The 18,859-nt window shown below is 35.7% G+C and overlaps 1 protein-coding gene across 1 annotated transcript in view; it reads left to right on the forward strand.

The window, feature by feature from the left end:
• MALRD1 (MAM and LDL receptor class A domain containing 1) overlaps positions 1-18,859 on the forward strand; it is a 282,749-nt gene that overhangs the window by 172,356 nt on the left and 91,534 nt on the right. The window contains exons 28-29 of the mRNA XM_027777677.2: positions 1,257-1,437; positions 16,803-16,931. Of these exons, the coding sequence (XP_027633478.2) occupies positions 1,257-1,437; positions 16,803-16,931 (310 nt within the window). The remainder of the gene's footprint in view (positions 1-1,256; positions 1,438-16,802; positions 16,932-18,859) is intronic.

Genomic DNA, 18,859 nt, shown 5'->3' on the forward strand with positions numbered 1-18,859 from the left:
TGTTCCAGAACACCATTGTCAAGCCATACTTCAGTAATTCTGTGTTTTGGGAGGTCTGAGGATCTCCTTCTAACAGGTAGCAACAATTCTGTGAGTTCCCCGATTCAGAAACAACTAATACAATATTTTTGTGCATGCTTGTCTGCACTTATCTACTCAGAATACACTGTCTACAATAATCTTATATAAAGATTGATTTTCTCATCATAAATATGCATAGGATGATCTTATTAACATAAATCTGATCTAACAGGTTCACCATGTATAAAGAAATGTAATTAATTTTTTTCCCTGCCTATTTTTACTGTTGTCTCTATTTTCCTTAGATTTCGCTTGTTCATGTACTGCTTTATTAGAAGCTTCGTTATTAGAACCTTTCTTAAAACCCTTGCATTACATTTAGCTGTTTGACGCACCACACAGTGTTTTTATTAACCCTAGCTGGAGTACTAATGAATTTTGATAAGAAAAGGCTAGCAAAAAAATCTAATTTACAATTTGGATGATTAGTCACACAACCATAAAGAAAAATAAATTTTGACATATATGAAACTTTTGCAAATATTTACTTTTTGTGCCATCATATAGATATGACATCCATTCACAGCAATTGAAACTGGTGAATCTGCATTCTAATACTGCTACTATAAAATGAAGCATGTTGTTTGCTGCTGACTTTCCAGTTAGGTCATATGATTGTATATTTAAAGAAAAGCTTTAAAATATATTAGCATATTTGAAAGTCAGAGTCATCCTACTTGCCTTCAAATAAACTACACTAAACATGATTATCTTATATTTCTTAGGTTTTCCTCCCTTGTATTACTATTGTCACAACTTTTTAAAGATTCTACATATCTGATACCCTAATTTTAGAATTGTAGTCTAACCTTGCATCCAGTAATATATTCTAAACACAAAGAAAGATTTTCAGTATTATGTAAAGTTAAATATGACTCTACCAAAATGGACTGCTTTGGAGTTCAATCATACACATAGTAATTTCTGTACTGAGAAACCATCTACTATTGATGTTTATGTGATTTGTATGGTAATAATCTAATTTTGCTGCTTTTCCTGTTATCCTAGCAAAGTGTATGTTTACCATTTCTTGACAAAACTTAAGGGGTGTCTTTCAGTGTTCTGTATTTTTGGTTTTTGCGTTTTGTTTTGTTGGGTTTTTTTTTCCCAAAACCTGGTATTTCATAATCCATATTTACATGTATTTTACTATGTATATTTTATTCAAACTTCAGACTGATGATGGGATTGTGAAAATATGGAGTGAATCAGGAAATCATGGTGATGAGTGGAACAAAGTCGAGTTACATTTGGGGAAACTGAGGAATTTTGAAGTTATCTTTGAAGGCATACGTACCAGAGACCTAGGAGGAGGAGCAGCAATAGATGACATAGAGTTCAACAATTGCACCACAAGTAAGTTCAAGAGGGAAGTTTCTAGCATCTAGAGGGATGCTAATAGAGATGTAGGATGTTCTTTCTTGTTTTTAAATACATTGTGATTTTACTGTTTTCATCATAATGTCAGTTATGAAATAAGCATTAAGCATCATAAAATCAGTTATGAATGTTTTTGCTCTTACAATTTCAATACCACTACTCATACAGAAAGTCTTTTAGTAGTGCAGAGTTTGCACCCTAAATTATTGCAGATAAATCCAAGCAATGCTTGAGGTTTTGTTTCTTTGATTTATTTGGTTTTGAGAAAGAACTTTCCTTCCTTAATTCATTAGAAAGTTCTTGAGTGTCTGATTTTGTATATAATCATTGCATATAAATTATGTGAGATTACATCACATGAAGCCTGTGGTCTCCCTGCTTTATCGTAAAGGCACTTGTCATAAAAATGAGTTGAAACTACAAATGAACTACGGTCACTACTCCTTTTCCCAACTCAGTTCAAATGTTAAGGCCAGCAAAGTAAAGAAATCCTCTGACTCCTTCACAGAGTACTCACTGAATTAATCCTTTTGTGGATATAGGCTAAAATAGGAACAGAGTTTCCCTTTAAAAAAGGGAAGATAAAAACTATGGTTTTATGGAAGATCATGGCTTCCATCAAGAAAGGATGTGGTCTTCATCCCTGGTAGGGAACATGGTGACACAATATAAGTGGATTTGTTGAGTCAGTCAGTCATTACTGATGCCATATATCAACACTTTGAATTTTGGGAAAGTTATGTGGGCAAGCTTTAATCTCCTGCCATGGTGTGGATGCCCATTATCAGGTGGAACATGGAAAGTGCGCTTCTGGAGAGCATCTTTTGATCTAGTTTCATCGGAAAAATGCGGGTTTTGCATTCAGAAATTGCTCTGTGATGTAAATCAAAGGATGGAAACTGGATACAACTTGGGACTTATCAGAACTGCACTTTCATTAAAATTCTCACGCAGATATACCCTTAAAAGCCCTTCCAGGCACATGAACACTAGTGATTTCCTTGCGCTTTTTCTAAGTGTTTCATTGTCCCCATTGCTATGTATATAGTTATTCTCCAAAGACAAGGGTACATGGATAAGGATGCCCTGGTAGTAGATGGGAGGTCAACATTCCCCTATCAACTTGAATAACAAAGAGAATACAGGTGTCTCTCGCAATTTGTTGCGAAGTTGTGTCCAGATATATTAATTCATACACTGGGGTCTTGTTAAACCACATTTTTGGGGTTCTGTCTCATTTTGGGGCTACAACAATTTAGACACCCAATTTCACAGTCAGATTCATAAAGATATTCAGCAGGTAAAAATAGCAGGATTCATTTTTTTTAAGGAAGACAAAACCTCCTTGTTAAGTTCATAAAGATGTTATCAGCATATCTTTACATAACGTAATGCAAAAATATTTCTGCTTACTCTTAAGTCCACATATTTTATAAGAACCTGAAAACAGGCATTATATAAACATAGATAGAAAGATTCCACAGTATTGTCATTGCAAGGAAGGATACTTTTTTCAGTAGGGAGTTGGAAAGCTGTCATATGAAGGATCTTAAATCTCTTAAAATTTTAAGATTGCTGAAATTTACATTGGTTTTAGTCTATGACCCTATAAATCTGAATTTTAATAGTGTTTTATAACTAAAATACCTTTGCAGTGTAACAGTTCAGAAAGTACCTTGAGTTTATTACTGTATAGCAACTATTTGTTTTACAAGAAGCTCTGTTGGGAAAGCAGTTCCACCATGCACACTAACTACTTTCACACACTTACAGCTTTGGTGTAGTAATATTCCTGTGTATTTTGCAGAAAATTACAGTTTATTAAGATGGATGATTCAGAGGAGGCTTTTTTCATAGAAGTTTGAAATACACAGTTGAAGGCAAATACACAATGCAAAGAAATTTTTTAAAGACTGAATCAGAAACGTTGGAGATCCAAGATGCTAATCCTGTATAGAGGTGTCACTTGCATAGTGGATGTTCTTGCACTGTAATAAGGTACGGTCTTTATACAGTCAGGAAACATTTACTTACAGCATCTCCAGTAGTGTGTGCCTGGCACAGCAGGGTTTTTATTAAATTTTAGGTGTATATATCCTATGGGAATGAGTTTATGCTTATGTCTTTGCTTTTCAGCAGGATCAGAGGCCTGTCATATATCTCCTTTCTAACTGTATGTGTGCAAATGCATGCCTGTAAAAAAACCAAAACAAAACCCAAAAAAACCTCACCCCACACCATGTTTTTCCTGTCTCTACAATGATAGTTAGGCTCAAACCAAGGATGAAAGAGAATTATTGCATTGTCTTTTAGCACCTTCCACATCAGCTCTGTGTATGATTTTTTTTGCTTTCTACTCCACAAGTTGAGATCTGCTTCTTAATTTTCTGAAGACTTTTGGTATGCTGACCTTCCTGTTGGCATGATGACATGAAGGATGACATGAAGACATGGTCTGACCTTTTTCATTCTTCTTGTTATCGGTTCTTTACCTTTGTAGAACAAACAAACAAAATACATTTTGCCAGATTCTCAAAAATAACATTTCCCATCTGACCCAAGCCTGGGGCATTCGGGATAGAGAAAGCATGTCATGTCTAAATTGTTTTTTCACAGTGCAGCGTTCACAGTTTTATTGTGTCTGTTGTAACAAAGCTAAAAGGCAGCAAACACAATCTTACTGTGGCCAAACTCAAGGAGAAGAGTAGCATACAAACCAGAAGGGATCAGAGGTTTCTTCTCAAAAAAATGACCGAATTTACAATACTCATGTACTGTTTTTATAGCTGGAGAATTACTGAGCTAAGCATATGACCAGGGTCCTCTGGGGGGACCAAAGGCCACATCTATCTTTTCCACTGGGACTCGTAAGTTTAAACTAGAATCTTATATAATATTATGGATATTCTAGCCATAGTAATTACATAAGCAGAGGAACAGAAAAAACCTAGAAGTTAATTGGAAATAATTAAGATTTGAATAACAGGTTTGAAAAAAACAGAATGGAATGGAAATGAGAAAGCCTAAATTGCAGGGGGGGAAAAATGAATGTTTACCTGCTTCCCAGCAGATGGTATGTAGTGGTAGAAACTAATGTTAGAGCAATTTTAGAGCTTTCAGATATTTTGTGATAGTCTCCTCCTCACTGACTGTCTTTTTGGAAGCTACTGAATGGTATTCCTGGATTGTGGTTTGTAGTCAACAAAATAAAATAATTGCCTCTGCAGAAATAATGTACTCAAGTGGAGAGAGTGAAGAGGAAAGAGGGGCAGTCTGTGTGAGGATTTTTGACATGTAAATATTAGAATTGTTTTCATGCAGGATGGTATTATTCAATGGTTAGAGCGGAGTTTAATAATCCAAAGACTTGTTTTATTAAACATGTTTTCCTTCAGCTTGCTTTCGTACAATGTGTTATATAAAGAAACTATACCTTGTAACAGAGCCTGCATGGAAGTGGATTAGCTCTGCAGACTTTCTTTGCTTTCTACTTACATAACTGTGATTTACATAGCTCATGTTGTATGAGGATTTTCAACTAACAAAAGAGAACCTTTTCACTATTTCCTTTGAAAAATTAGTTAAAAGCTTTTATATCAGTAGAATATTACATAAAACTTTATTGTGATCTGAGATTCTAGGGCCCTATACTGCAAGGCTCATTTCCCTCAAGTCTCAGTGATTTCTATGGAAGTTGAGGTCAAGAAGCAACTGTGGCTTTATTGGCAATGTGGTAGGTCTTGGAAATACTGTCAGAGATACAAAAAAAGAAGGTGTAAAAGAGTCTTATCAGTTGGTTATAAAAGGGTCAGTTGTGTTTCGATAGCAAAAATAATTTGAATTCCAAATCTGGTATATCTTTATTTTGCAGGTTTAATTGAAAAAGGTGAAAAATAGCAGAGTCACATCACAGCCAGAGATTATTCTTAGTATTAAATTAATTCATATATTGATTAATTACATTAGAATTTTTTTTAACTTCTTGTACAATGATTCTTTATACAACTTTAGTGATAGACTATTCTAGTTGACCTGAATGGAGTTTAAAGTGATCATCTCTTTTGCTTTTAAATAATTTATTTTGACCATGTATGAGTTTATTTGCAGGCTTGAAAAAATGCCTACAATTTTGCCTTAATAAAAAGGTAAAATACCTATGAGTATTGTACAGAATAATCCCTAAGGATAATTCTATTTTTGAGACTTCTGACACTTTTTTTCACGATAACATCTTTAAAAATCTTTAAAATCTTTAAAAATCTTTAAAATCTTTAAAAGTCAGAAATACGCTATGGGTTTGTAACCTTAAAAAGCACTTTGAGCTTTATTGATGTGCTTTTCCAGGTGATGGTTTATTGTCATATAACAGTGAATCAAGAGCGCAACTCATTAAACGTTGTTGCCAGCAGTCTGGATTTTTTATATCTGTAATTTTAAAGAGGAATCTTGTACTCCAGATACAAAAGATGGAGTATAAGCATGGACTTATACGTTACTCAGCCATATCATGCATACTGATTTTGGCATCCCAGGGCACCACCTGAAAAACAACAGTGAAAGATAAATGAAAATAAGTGACTCATAACTCTAAATTCAGGTTTAGAGAATAGTTGATTATTCCGTTGATTTACATATTTTTTCATGGTCTGGCAATTCAGTGTGATAAAAGTCCAGAAAGAAGAAAGATCTCTTTCGTTACAGCTTCAGTGATCTTTGTGGGTTGCCTATTTGGCATCAGACTTCACAGGCTTTTTTCTCATGTTTAAGGTGAATAGGATACACATTCAGTCACACTTGAAGTGGTATTAAATTTAAATTTAGTTTTTAAATGAAAGCAAAATCAAAATGCCACAGTGCTTCTATTAATAGGAAATTCATTAACCAAATTGAGCTGAACAGAAATTTTCTTTAAAATGTAATAAAACTTGTTTTGCCTAGTGGTAAACTTTTTCTTTCCCTTTCTCCTCATGTATTTGTATTCCTCCTCACCTCCTGTTTATGGCAAAGACCTTAGGTGAAGGTACTGCAATCCTTTGAACAACTTTGCTTCCATGCTTCCATAAACAAGAAGCTTTGAAAGTCTCAGCAGAGAAATCCTTTCTCATTAGAATTCCATCCTAGCTTTGCAGATCAGAGAGAAAAAACTAAAACATCCTAGCGTTCAGGTGTTCTCTTTGAATCCTCAGCAATGTATCATGCAAAGCTTTGCATTTAGTGGAGAATTTAGTTTATTCTTCTAAGACACTTGAGACGAGTTCAAACTCTTATAACAAAAATATTCAATACAAACCTGGCCCTGAAGTGAGAGGGAAGCTGCTTGAGCTGATTTAGTCACTCAAGATATACATTTGTATTCAGCCAGAATATATGTACCATTACCTGGGGGTTTTGATCTTTTTCCTTTTTTCCCCTCTTTAAAATATTTTAATGTTTTATGTTTTCACTTGTTTTTATAAATAGGTCAATGTCAGGGTATTCTGACATGGAACACTGGAATTGCATCACCTAGCTAAAACTTCTCAGTAAATGTGTTGAAATTAATAGTAAAATTCTGGTTAGTCTAATGTTTGGATGTTGCCTTTAGAAGGAAATTATTCTGTGATTTCATGGTGAGCTGTCAATTTACATTTTGATGATATCTATTGAATCTGCTTCGTCGTAGAGGAAGAAAGCTCATTTTGAAAAGTCTAGTAATTTTTGGTGGCTTTAACTTGTGTTACTGTAACATACATTAACATGAATATGCTTTACCCTTTTTGAGTTAAAATCTTACTGAACACAGGTCTCATTACACTCAGCAGAGGGTATAGATAACGCACAATTTGTTTCTAGGCACAAAATAATCTCCCTTCTGGAAATGTGTAAACCACAGCTGCCTTCCACAGGACATCCTTAATGCCCTTGAGCAGAGGACTTGGTGGGGAAGACAGTATGCTTGGGAGAAATGTAGGGGAAATACAGGGTCCCTCAAGCCAGCTTGCCAGGGATACACTGGGAGAAGATTTGAATTCCTGTGCAAGTCATGTTATGCACAACGTGTTCACTTAAGCAGCATTGCATGTTAAGAATTTTTAGAACCCTATAAAAAAATATAAATTATTTTTTACTGAACAAGAAAATATTACATAGCCAAATACATATCCTGGCTTCAGGGAATGAATAATATTGCATTTGACAATCTTCTTTTAAAAGATTAAAAGAATAGAAGGAAGAGATAGCACCAGCCTGAAAATCATGATATTCTCTACTTTTTATTGCACTGTACAAAAGCCATTTGCCTACCTGTAAAACTCCAGGACTGCTATTTTTGTTTGAGATTATGTAAAAAATGCATGAGAGATTAATCAGATTTTTTCATCATCTTCACTTCTTTTTGTAACTCTCAGGTTGTTATTAGGAAAGCATTTAAGGTCATTTGCCACAGATTTTGAATGCAAGAAACAAGTTTTAGCTTTCACCTTACTTTTAATGAAGAGACCTCAGTGGCTTCTTCGGTTTCTGTTTATCTCCTGTGAAACTTTTGAAAAAATACTGCTGACTTCAAAGACACTTTGGTTTGGTAGTAGGTGGCTGCAAAAGCAGGTTTTCAGTATAAAATTAAAATCTCATTATTTTGACATTCACTTCATGTATCGCTTACTCTCCATATCCAACTTTTCATGGCTAGCAAAACATACAGGGTAGAGATGGCTGGATTTTAGGAGGTTTTTACCCTCACAATCATTGTCTATAAAGGCAGTACTAGAAGAATGAACACTGACCCAGCCTGAGTTCGTTTTCATGTGAAATTACTGTAGAGGGTAGGCACTTTCCAGTACAAATAGACGGCATATAACAGCTGATCTTTGTAACCCACCGTACACCTCCATGCCATTTGACAGCCAAGATGAACTTCACATCTAATGATGATTCTGCAGAGCCAGAGAGAGCACTCAGCTGAGGAAATGTCTCCTTGTTGCAGATAACTGCAACTTGCACCTCTGTGCTGTACTCCATTGGTCTGTCACAACCATCCCTGTGGACCACATTAGGTCAAGTCCATATATAAAAAAAAGAAAATATCAATATAATATGCTTCTAAGAAATCTGTGACAGAATGCTGTGACTGGTTTGGATTGATTCTGCATCACAGTGGAAACAACAGCTTGATAGTAATTTTGTAGGGTAAATATTGTTGAAAAGTTCTAAAAATAATGTATTCAGATGAACTTTCTGAGATGTAATATAGCTTTACACTGAAATCGGGACAAGGAGGAGATAAAGGACCAAGCAGTAGAGATCACTTGTCAATTGCTTTAGGTGATATTTGTCTCTGGTTGAACATCTTCATAAGCCCTGGGAAACAGAATTTTCTGCAAAAGCATCACTTGATTTTTTACCTTATCTCCTCTTCATCCTTTCTTCTACCACTTGACATCTTCAAAGAGATAAAACCTAGAACACCAGACGCTTACTCACTGCTCAGTCCTCAGTGCTTCACCCTAGTGCCTTCTTTAGCACTAAGCAAAATACAGCAGCTCTTTACATGAGGGTACTCTGAGCATGAGTTCCTTTTCCTACTAATGTACTCTATGCCAAAGTTGGTCTTTCAATCTTAATCAAATATAAAAACATCTGTCCTTGCCTGGTGTGGGTTTACATACTTCATGATATCAGCACTAGAAGCTGAAGAGAATTTTTTTTATCTTTTTTATTGTTTGAGCCCGAGCCAATTGTACATTTCCAGTACTATGGATTAATTTTTATTCTTCCATTTTATTTCATGGCCTTAGGCACCATATTACTACTTGCTTTGAGCATCTTTAGGAAGTCCATTGGCAAACTTTTGTATCTACAGGTGAAATTCTCTCCTAAGAGTCAGTATCATTTGTTAGATCTGCTATTTACGTCAGAACCAATGCATATATTTGAATTAAATCTGGCCTTTTAAAGGATACATTATGTGAGGAGAATTCCCTATGGTTTTTGAATTACAGAATAATCTTATTTGAAATTTCATCTAGCTTGCATGAGCAGAAAAGTTTTATCTAGTTTTCCTTGCAAAAGATTGCCAAGGTTACCCATGGACAGAAACATTATTGATGAGTTTGTTAATAGAGTTTTAATGTTCTATAAAAAGTGATGTAGAAAAAAGTACTGAACAATTGGGTAAGCAAATTAAAAGCTTGATACAAACTATGTCTCATAATTTCTGAACTTCAGAGTACTGAGTACAGTTGTGTTCCAGTTCTAATGAAACCTAGGAGCTTGTACTTCATACATTTTAATTGAAAAAAAGAATGAAACTTAGAAAGTAAAGTTAATTTCACTGAATAATATTGTCAACAAAATATTTTTCATTTTTTAAATCTTTGATTATTCCTACATCTCAAGTATTGTGGAAGAGGGGAGGGAAGTGATACAAGAGCTCTCACTATACAACACAAATTCAAACAAATAATAGCAAGAGGTGAATTTTCAACTGTAATTTGAAAACATTTATACTCAGAGGGACCTGTATTTCTAAAAAGGCAAATAGAGGGGAAAACATCTAATTTCCCTTAAATATACATTACATGTTTCATGTCATACTGTTGACATGGTCATGGTGTACTGATGAGTGAGTATACGTGTTCCTCTTGGAGAGTAAAGATGCGACTCTTGGTAAACAGCAGTTCAGTGTACCTGACCTTGAGTTACACATTGCTTTTCAAAACAGCTCAAGATTTTATTCACTGCAGCCTTTAGCAACCATAAATAACTTGGGAATCACCATATGCCTTTCACAAGCACTTAGCACTGGCCAAACATAACCAGTGAAAACATACATGAGTCTTAAGCACTGTAATGTGACACAGCAAGAGCATCTCTTCTTTTTGGCTGTGTGAGCAGTCAGTTCTTTCATTACAGGTGTTTTAAATAGGAGAACATTAGTTATGTCAACCTAACACCGAATCTATGAAACCTACTGGTATCTATCAAACTAAAAACTGTTTTGCAGTTATCCATGTTGTTTCAATCAAGATCTGTAGCTTTTCGAGCTGATACTTGAATATGATTTTAGATGTAATGGATATTACAGGAATATTTTCATCTTGCAAAGTACTGGTAAATGGAAGCTTTTGTACTCACAAAATCAGAGAAACACTCTCTGGCCTGGTGCTGTCTTCTAGTAGCAAACTTAAAGAGGACCATTTTTATGAGTTCTTTCATAGTCAGTCTTTTCTTGGTAACTGAAACAGTGTCTGGATTAATAGTGTTGGATTCATCAGCTATCTCCAAATTAATCTTGTCACGTCTATAAATTCTGTGAGTACTATTTAGGCTAATCTTCCATAGATAACATATATTGGAGATGGATATAAATATGTAGCTTGTGATGTATCTACAGTAGTGTCAGAATTTATTTGTGGCATGCACAACATCTGTGTCTTGCTTGCTTTCTATATATGTACAAACACACACACATATTCCTACTAGGGAAGGTTTGTGCAGAACAAAATACATAGAAATGAAAGTGAGTGTATGTAAATGCGAGTTCTATCACAACCATTGGTAACATGCTTCTTTTGTAAGGTTTAATGATCCAAAAGCCAAGTCAGTTCTATTGGATTCTTAAAAATTACTTAGAAGATTATATGTCTGTTTGCTGCATCAATCCAAATTGGACTTAATTGGAAAGTGATATCCTGTGTATGCTGTTTCCTTTTCAAGTACTGCCATTTCATTTGGCATAGGGATTTGCGTAACATGCAGTCAGTAGTTACTACTTCATCTAAAGTATGACCTGTGATAGTTTCTTGTGGTGTCTGATTTTCAGGAAATGCTGCAGTACCAAGGAGATACCAAATAAATGGGTATAATAAACAACTAGCATTTTGATACGCCATAATAATTGTTGTTTGGTTGGTTTTTTTATTATTATTTATGAGAATGTAATCCTCAAGTATTTACTGTAAGAAAAACAAGGCAAGGATAGAAAATAAGGCAAGGATATGTGCTGTGACCTGTCAGCTTTGATATAGAAGAAAATCAAGGGTTTAATTGCTCTAAACAAGTAGATTCTTGTTACCATAAGCTATGAAAATATTAATTTTGGTTTTGTATTTTATATTATATATTATTTTGGTTTGGGGTGGGGTTTTCTTTTTCACATATTCTCTTTTTGTGGGAAAGGAATGGATTATGGACTTATGACTTGCAGCATATCTGTATAGTCATCAGACCTCCCCAGGTTTATGGACTGAATAATTGTAGGACGAGAGAGAAAAGCATAATGAAAAATAAAATAAATTGTCCAAGAAATGTGCAAGAGTGCTGGAAATTAATAAATATTGTTGGAGCTTCTGTTCTTGCTAAAAAAAACAAGCACCCCTCAACCCCAGTTTTTATAGCTCTATCACTCATGCTATGCCTGTAGATTAATGCTCTGTGTCTGTATGGATATTTTCTACGGTGTAAAATTATATGTAGACCTGAGCAAACAATGGATTGTTCAGTTTAGTGGCTAAACCAAATGTTTTGGAAGAAGTGCAAGTCAAAAAAGAGCATTTATGACTTTTTCATTAAGTGAAAGTTCTTTCTGGTTAACAGTTTTCTTAAATTAAAATGAAATGTTTTCTTTTGCTCTTGGATATCTTAGCTGTCTTCAAATTTTTCATAGCATATTCAGAAATAAGCTTAGTACTTATAAAAAAAAAAAATTCAGCTCCCTGCAATTCCGCTCATTCCTATTGTGTGACAAATCCACATTTCCGTATTGGATATTTTATTAGTTCCTACCTCTGATATTTTCAAACATGGAAACAGCTCATTATTTTGCTGTGGCTCACTGGTCCATTTTGATGTTGTACCTTCTCAAAGATAACTTCAGAGTAAAGTAAACAGTGAGTAAAGTACAACTGATCTTTTAATTATTATTATTTTAATAATTTTTGCCCACATTTGTTTGGAGTGTATTCAAGAGTGTGTTAAATTTGTTCCTTATAAGTTTCTTGAGCTGTTGTTAGATTAAAAAGGCAAGAAAGAAAATTTGCCGTATTTTCTCATGTTTTTTCTGCTTAGAATAGTTTTTCTGCGTGTTTGGATTGTCATGGGATGTTGTGAGTTTGACTGTTTGGGAAAAAAATATATAATATTACATGTTATATATAGTTAACCATCGTCCAATACATGTTATCTTTCTACTTAATAATGATGAAAGTACAGCTGAGGAATACAATTAGCCAAGACGCTATATATTTTTACACACAGTTCCATACAACCAACATATGCAATGAAATAAGACGTAATGAACATTTCTCATTTTATCTGAAATGTCTGCTTTAAAAATATCTTAAGCTGTTCATTAGGAGACATAATTTTGATTTGTACTGCAGCTCCCTAGAGGGAGGTTCGAATACTGTTTTTGGAAAAATCCTTCTCCAAATTCAGTACTGATAGGCAAACTCAGATTTTGGCAACCCTGTAATTTTGATGACTAAATTAGAAATGGCTAAGATAATATTTTGAATGTCCTCTCTTCTTTGTTCAGAGTGGTTTCTAAGATGGTTTTTTTGTTACATTGCAGCTCAGCCCTCAGAATTGAGAACATATTTTCCAATATGTTCTTTAACACATTTTTCTGATTAAATACGTATTTTCATATGTGGACATTTTATGTGGATTTATGTGGATGTTGTGTACTTGGACCTCAGTAAATCCTTTGACACTTGTTTCCCACAGAATTCTCCTGGAGAAACTGGCTGCTCAGGGCTTGGGTGGGTGAACTCTGTGCTGGGTTAAAATCTGGCTGAATAGATGAGCCCAAAGAGTGATAGTAAATGGAGTTACATCTGGCTGGTAGCCGGTCACAAGTGGTGTCCCCGAGGGCTCAGTACTGGGCCAGTCCTGTTTAATCTCTTTATCAATGATCTGGACGAGGGGATCGAGTGCACCCTCAGCCAGTTTGCAGAGGACACCAAGCTGGGGTGTTGATCTGCTGGGGGGCAGGAGGCTCTGCAGGGTGGTCTGGGCAGGCCGGGCCCATGGCCGAGGCCGGTTGTAGGAGTTTCAACTGCCAGGTCCTGCATGGGGGGCACAACAACCCTAGGCAGCGCTACAGGCTTGGGGAAAATGACTGGAAAGCTGCCTGGTGGGAAAGGACCTGGGGGTGCTGGCTGATGGCCAGCTGCACATGAGCCAGCAGTGTGCCCAGGTGGCCAAGAAATCCAACAGCATCCTGGCTTAAGTGTGGCCAGCAGGACTTGGGAAGTAATCGTCCCCCTGCACTCAGCACTGGTGAGTCTGCATCTCAAATACCAGGTTCAGTTTTTGACCCCTCACTACAAGAGGGACATAGACATGCTGGAGCATGTCCAGATAAGGGCAACAAAGCTGGTGAAGGGTCTAGAAGACAAGTCTTATGAGGAGCCGCTAGGGGATCTGGGGTTGTTTAGCCTGGAGGAGACTCAGGGGGCATCTTACTGCTCTCTACAACTCCCTGACAGGAGGTTGTAGGCAGGTGGGAATCAGTCTCTTCTCCCAGATAACAAGGAACAGGACAAGAGGAGATGGCCTCGAGTTATGCCAGGGGAGGTTTAGTTTGGGTATTAGGAGAAATTTCTTCACTGAAAGGGTGTTCAAGTATTGGAACGGGCTGCCCAGGGAGGCGGTTGAATCACCACCTCTGGAGGTATTTAAAAAACACATAGATGCAGTGCTTAGGGATGTAGTTTAGTGATGGACTTTGCAGTTCTGGATCAATGGTTGGACTTGATGATCTCAGAGGTCTTTTCCAAACTATATGATTCTATGCTTCTGTGATTTCATATGATATTTAAAGAATGTCTGGTAAAAATGAAACTTCTACATTGCAACTTCTTTGTGAACCTCTCTTTGGTTACTGGGTGTATTGATGCTGAAGTTTTATTTTATGGTTAAAACCCACTGTATTTCATGTTTTGATGTATTTTTTCTGGTGTAGGAGTTTTGGTCAGAATGAGCACATACTCTGGAAAGTTGATCTTTAATGTCACAATTCTGAACAGGATTTTAGAATATTTGCTTTGACTATGTTATGATAATGCTGGTATGTTGATTCTGAGAGGGATTTTATTTTTATCTCTGCCAAAGGCTGTGGAAGAATCTCCATCATCATAAATGTAACCTCGTATTCCTGAAACTGACATACAAACAAGGTCTTACTCCAAAAGAATAAAATTCACAGATACGTCACTTTATGTTTGAAATTTATGACATTCACATCTGTTGAGATACCAGTTTTCATTTTGACTGTGTATGGGTCATGTGTTTTATTTTAGGATAAGCTAAGAAATTAATAATGGTCTTAAATGCTGGTTTCTGATATGCTTGAAGTACTATACAGTAGCTTATTAGAAAAAAAGGAACAGCTGCAATTAATGTTATGTGCTAAATATAAATGATAGAATAACACAACATTGTCTTGATTAAAGTTGAAAGGAGGTAAAGGTGAGGAATATGATCAGTCACAAAGCCAAGGATTTTCAAATATCAATCTGCTGTATGGTGATAATGTACCTCTTTCACATGCAGTAAAATAAGACGTGAAAATTATTGTACCCTAATGGCTCTCCCATTAAATAATTTCTGTCATTATTTAAGCCATTAAGTGACTTAAGGAAGTCACTTAGTTTTCCAGTGCCTCATTTCCAGTGCATGGGAGGGAATGGAGATGAGGCAGTCAGACTGTTCTCATAAATGTCCAATGACAAGACGAAAGGCAACAGGCACAAATTAAAAAATAAAACAAAACAAAACCCAAAAAACCCCAAAACCACCAGAAAATTTAATCTGAACAGAATAAAACGCTTTTCTTACTGTGAGGGTGGTCAAACACAAGCACAGTTTGTCCAGAGAGGTTGTTGAGGCTCTGTCTGTGGGTATATTCAAAACGCAAACTGGCTGTTTGAGCAGGGGGTTGGACTAGATGATCTTGAGAGTTCTCCTTCAACTATTCTGTGGTTTTCCATAGTTTGGGATAAGACATATTAATGTATTTTTGGTAATATTTTCAATCAAGTTTTATTATATTTTGGGAGAGATGTGAAAACTGCCTTAAACGTCACAAATGTTTCAGTCAGTTTTTTCTCAAGTCCACTTCTCCTCTAAGGGCTCTCTGCCACATCGGTTCTCTCTAAAAAGCAACCATAGCTTTTCCTGTATTTAAGGCATTCATGGCAATGCTGTTGTCTGTGGATTCTCTGACACCTAATCAGATCAAACTGACAGTGTAAAACTGAAAAACAAAAGAACAAGACAGATATAAATTTGAAATCATATTTTATTGAAACTGAGGGATGTATATATTTCAAAACTGAAAATTTATGTCCGGTCTTGCGGGTAACCAACCCTATCACTGAATTGTTTTTGCACTATTCATTCTAAATATTTGAATTACATTTTAATGCTGTGTTTTTGCTCTATTTAATATTACCTTGTGTACACGTTTAAACAAAATAGAAATTTAGTTCTCCTTTCCTATTTTGTTTCAATGAGAATGTAGTTCCTCAGCCTCAGTAGGTACCTTATTTGGGGAGATTAATACCCTGTCATCAATAACTTCCCCTTCTGGAAATATGCGTCTGCACAAAGGTAAATATCAAGGTGTTCTGTCCAGGCTGTGTTTAATGATGTCATATTTTAGTCATGTTTGAAGGAAAAAGTGAAACATAATACAATGAATAGAGTCAAAATACATTCTCCTAAATGTCTTCTCTCCCAACTTGGAGCTCCAGACTGAAAAAAAACCTTAGCTTAAGCAGAGTGCATCTGAAATGTTGCATTGGGGATTACTAGAACTATTTAAATTAGTATTAATTGAAATTATGCACCCAGCATACTGAACTAAAAATTCATTTATGTAAGCTTCTTTATAGTCTGATGGTTCGGAGATGGTTGAATCTCAACACTCTAGTTTTGGCACTTTATGTGCAAGGTACGAAGTTACTCTCATTTTGTGATATGGCTTTCACTGACTTTCAGAGATGATAAAAAACTGCTATTGTAAAACAGATCCTTTTATTAAATATCATAAAAGCAATTTTGTGCCGTTCACATACTCAGAGCAGAAGTTTCTCTAAACTCTTAAAAAAAAAGTTAAACATCTTATAAAAGCTTTAAAAGTTTGTGGATTGCACAAATGTTGTGTAACAGTGATTTTTCTGTTTAAAATGCTCTTATTTTCCAAATGACATCCTGTAATTATGAGCAGAAAAAAGCCTTTAGCCCATCTACTTTCCAATAGCTCACTGAACCCTTTTTTAGGGAACGTGCTAAACAAATGAAAAAGAGCTTTTTTTGATTTAACTACAATATTGATTTAAATCTCCTGTTTGTTTCAGTTGGAGAGAATCCCAGGGAATGCCCTGCCCTCACTGATTTTGTGTGTGGGAATGAGAAATGCATAGAGTCTCAGTTTGTCTGCGACTATAAACCAGACTGTGAAGACCTATCAGATGAAGCTGACTGCAGTAAGTATCTCTTTGTGTATTACTGTAATCACCAGCTAAAATTATAACTTTAAATTCTGTAGCATAGCTTAGGTAAATTCACAGAGCTGCTCAAAAGATAATTAGAGGCAGGTTGACTGCTCCCCCAACACGGAAGTTCTGGCATTTTCAGATCCTCAGAGACATTTTGCTGCAAAAAATATTTAAGTGTGATTTAGTTGCAAAAGCATAACTTACTCAAACCGAAGTTCAAATATAAGAAACCCAACAAACTAAAACAGCTTAAGAGCTAAAAATATACTTAAGGAATAAAATCAATGGGTTACAATACATATTAACTCTGAGAAGAAATGTAAACCCATTTATTAAGGTGAAAGCATTTTGAGCTGTCGATCTTGAATGAAAAAACCAAGTAAGCAAATTAATGCACAATAACATTTAGACATGATACTGCTATAAAAATTATTTTAAAACAGCCCTGTCTTTTTCAGATTAATCCTTTCTTTGTGATCTGAATTGTGTCACTACTACGTCTTCATTGTTCTTTGTTCTTGTTGGTACTGCAGAGCTATGAAAATATTTTCTTGCTATTACAGAACAGTTGGACAAAATCCAGTCTGCTTTTGGTTTTGCAGTGCAAGTGAATACTGAGACGAAATTTGTCTGTAGGTATTCTTCACTAATACTGTTTGCAACAGAAGGACACAGCTTAATTTTAAAAATCTGGATCAAGTTAACAGGCTTTCCAATTGAGACTTGAAACTCAAAAACAGTAAAACATTGTGCCTTTGTTCCTGCTCCATGTCTTTGTTTATTTACAGTCACTGTCCAGACCCCAGTGGACTTTTGTAGTAGGAAGCTTAAGCAGTCCATATATACAGTTCAGTAATCAGTCTGTCTTAATGCTTAATGTTAAAGCTGAAGGGCCAAATCCTGCCATAATGCAGATATGATCAAAAGTAACCTTGGCAGATAAAGTAAATACATCACATGCATCAGTTCAATGTTCACATTGTGTTGAACTCCAAGTACTCCATTGGAATCAACCAATGCTTAGTGATCCCTTGAAAATCAAAGGCATTTTTTTCTTGCATGGGGTTGCTAAATGCTTTGACTGGACAGGGTTACAAAAATAATGACTTTATTGGGTAATGTAAATTATATTGGTTTACCCAGACAACAGACTTACAACCTGGAATACATGTGAAGATGTCACTATAGGAGATTTAACTTGGAATTTCTCCCTCTTTATTGTTTTCATAAAAGTAAATAACAGTTCTGAAGTACATATGCTGAAGGTGGTGTCTCTATTTCTGGTTTCTACCTCCTGCAGGGCCTTTGCATCCCAGTGAATTTTGTGAGTCATATTCAGGGAAATGAATCTATGTTGACTGGTAACTTTAAAAAACAAGATTCTTTTCAAGTAGATTCCAAGAAAAGATAGATTATAAACAGACAGTCTGTACTTACTGTATATAATACTTGTATTTTTTCAGGAGTTAGACACAGTGCAGCAAAATACTCTGCAAACTCGTCCTTTTATCATTTTATAGACCTGTGTTGTGACCCAACAGACTTCCCGCCTGCTACTCAGTGGGGATTCTGCTCTACCGGTTGTGGGCCCAGGTGGCACAAACAAACACTGGGACTCACTGTGTGATTAATAAGATTAGTTTAATAAACACCATACCTCAATAATAATAAACACCAATACCCACAAGCAAACCACATTCTCTATTAATATAATGGAGGCAGTAATCATATGTTGATCACCCTTGATAGATTTATAACAAATAACACAGGGAAAGGTAAAGAAATAGACTACAGAGTTGATCAACACGTTATAGTAAGCTACACGTGGAAGAAAGTAAATAGACATTCGACCTGTTCAGAGGGGAAGCGCAGCGTGATGATGATAGGGTATCTCAGGCCAGTGGAGAGGGAGCTCC

Source organism: Falco peregrinus, chromosome 5, assembly GCF_023634155.1.
Source record: "Falco peregrinus isolate bFalPer1 chromosome 5, bFalPer1.pri, whole genome shotgun sequence".
NCBI lineage: Eukaryota > Metazoa > Chordata > Aves > Falconiformes > Falconidae > Falco > Falco peregrinus.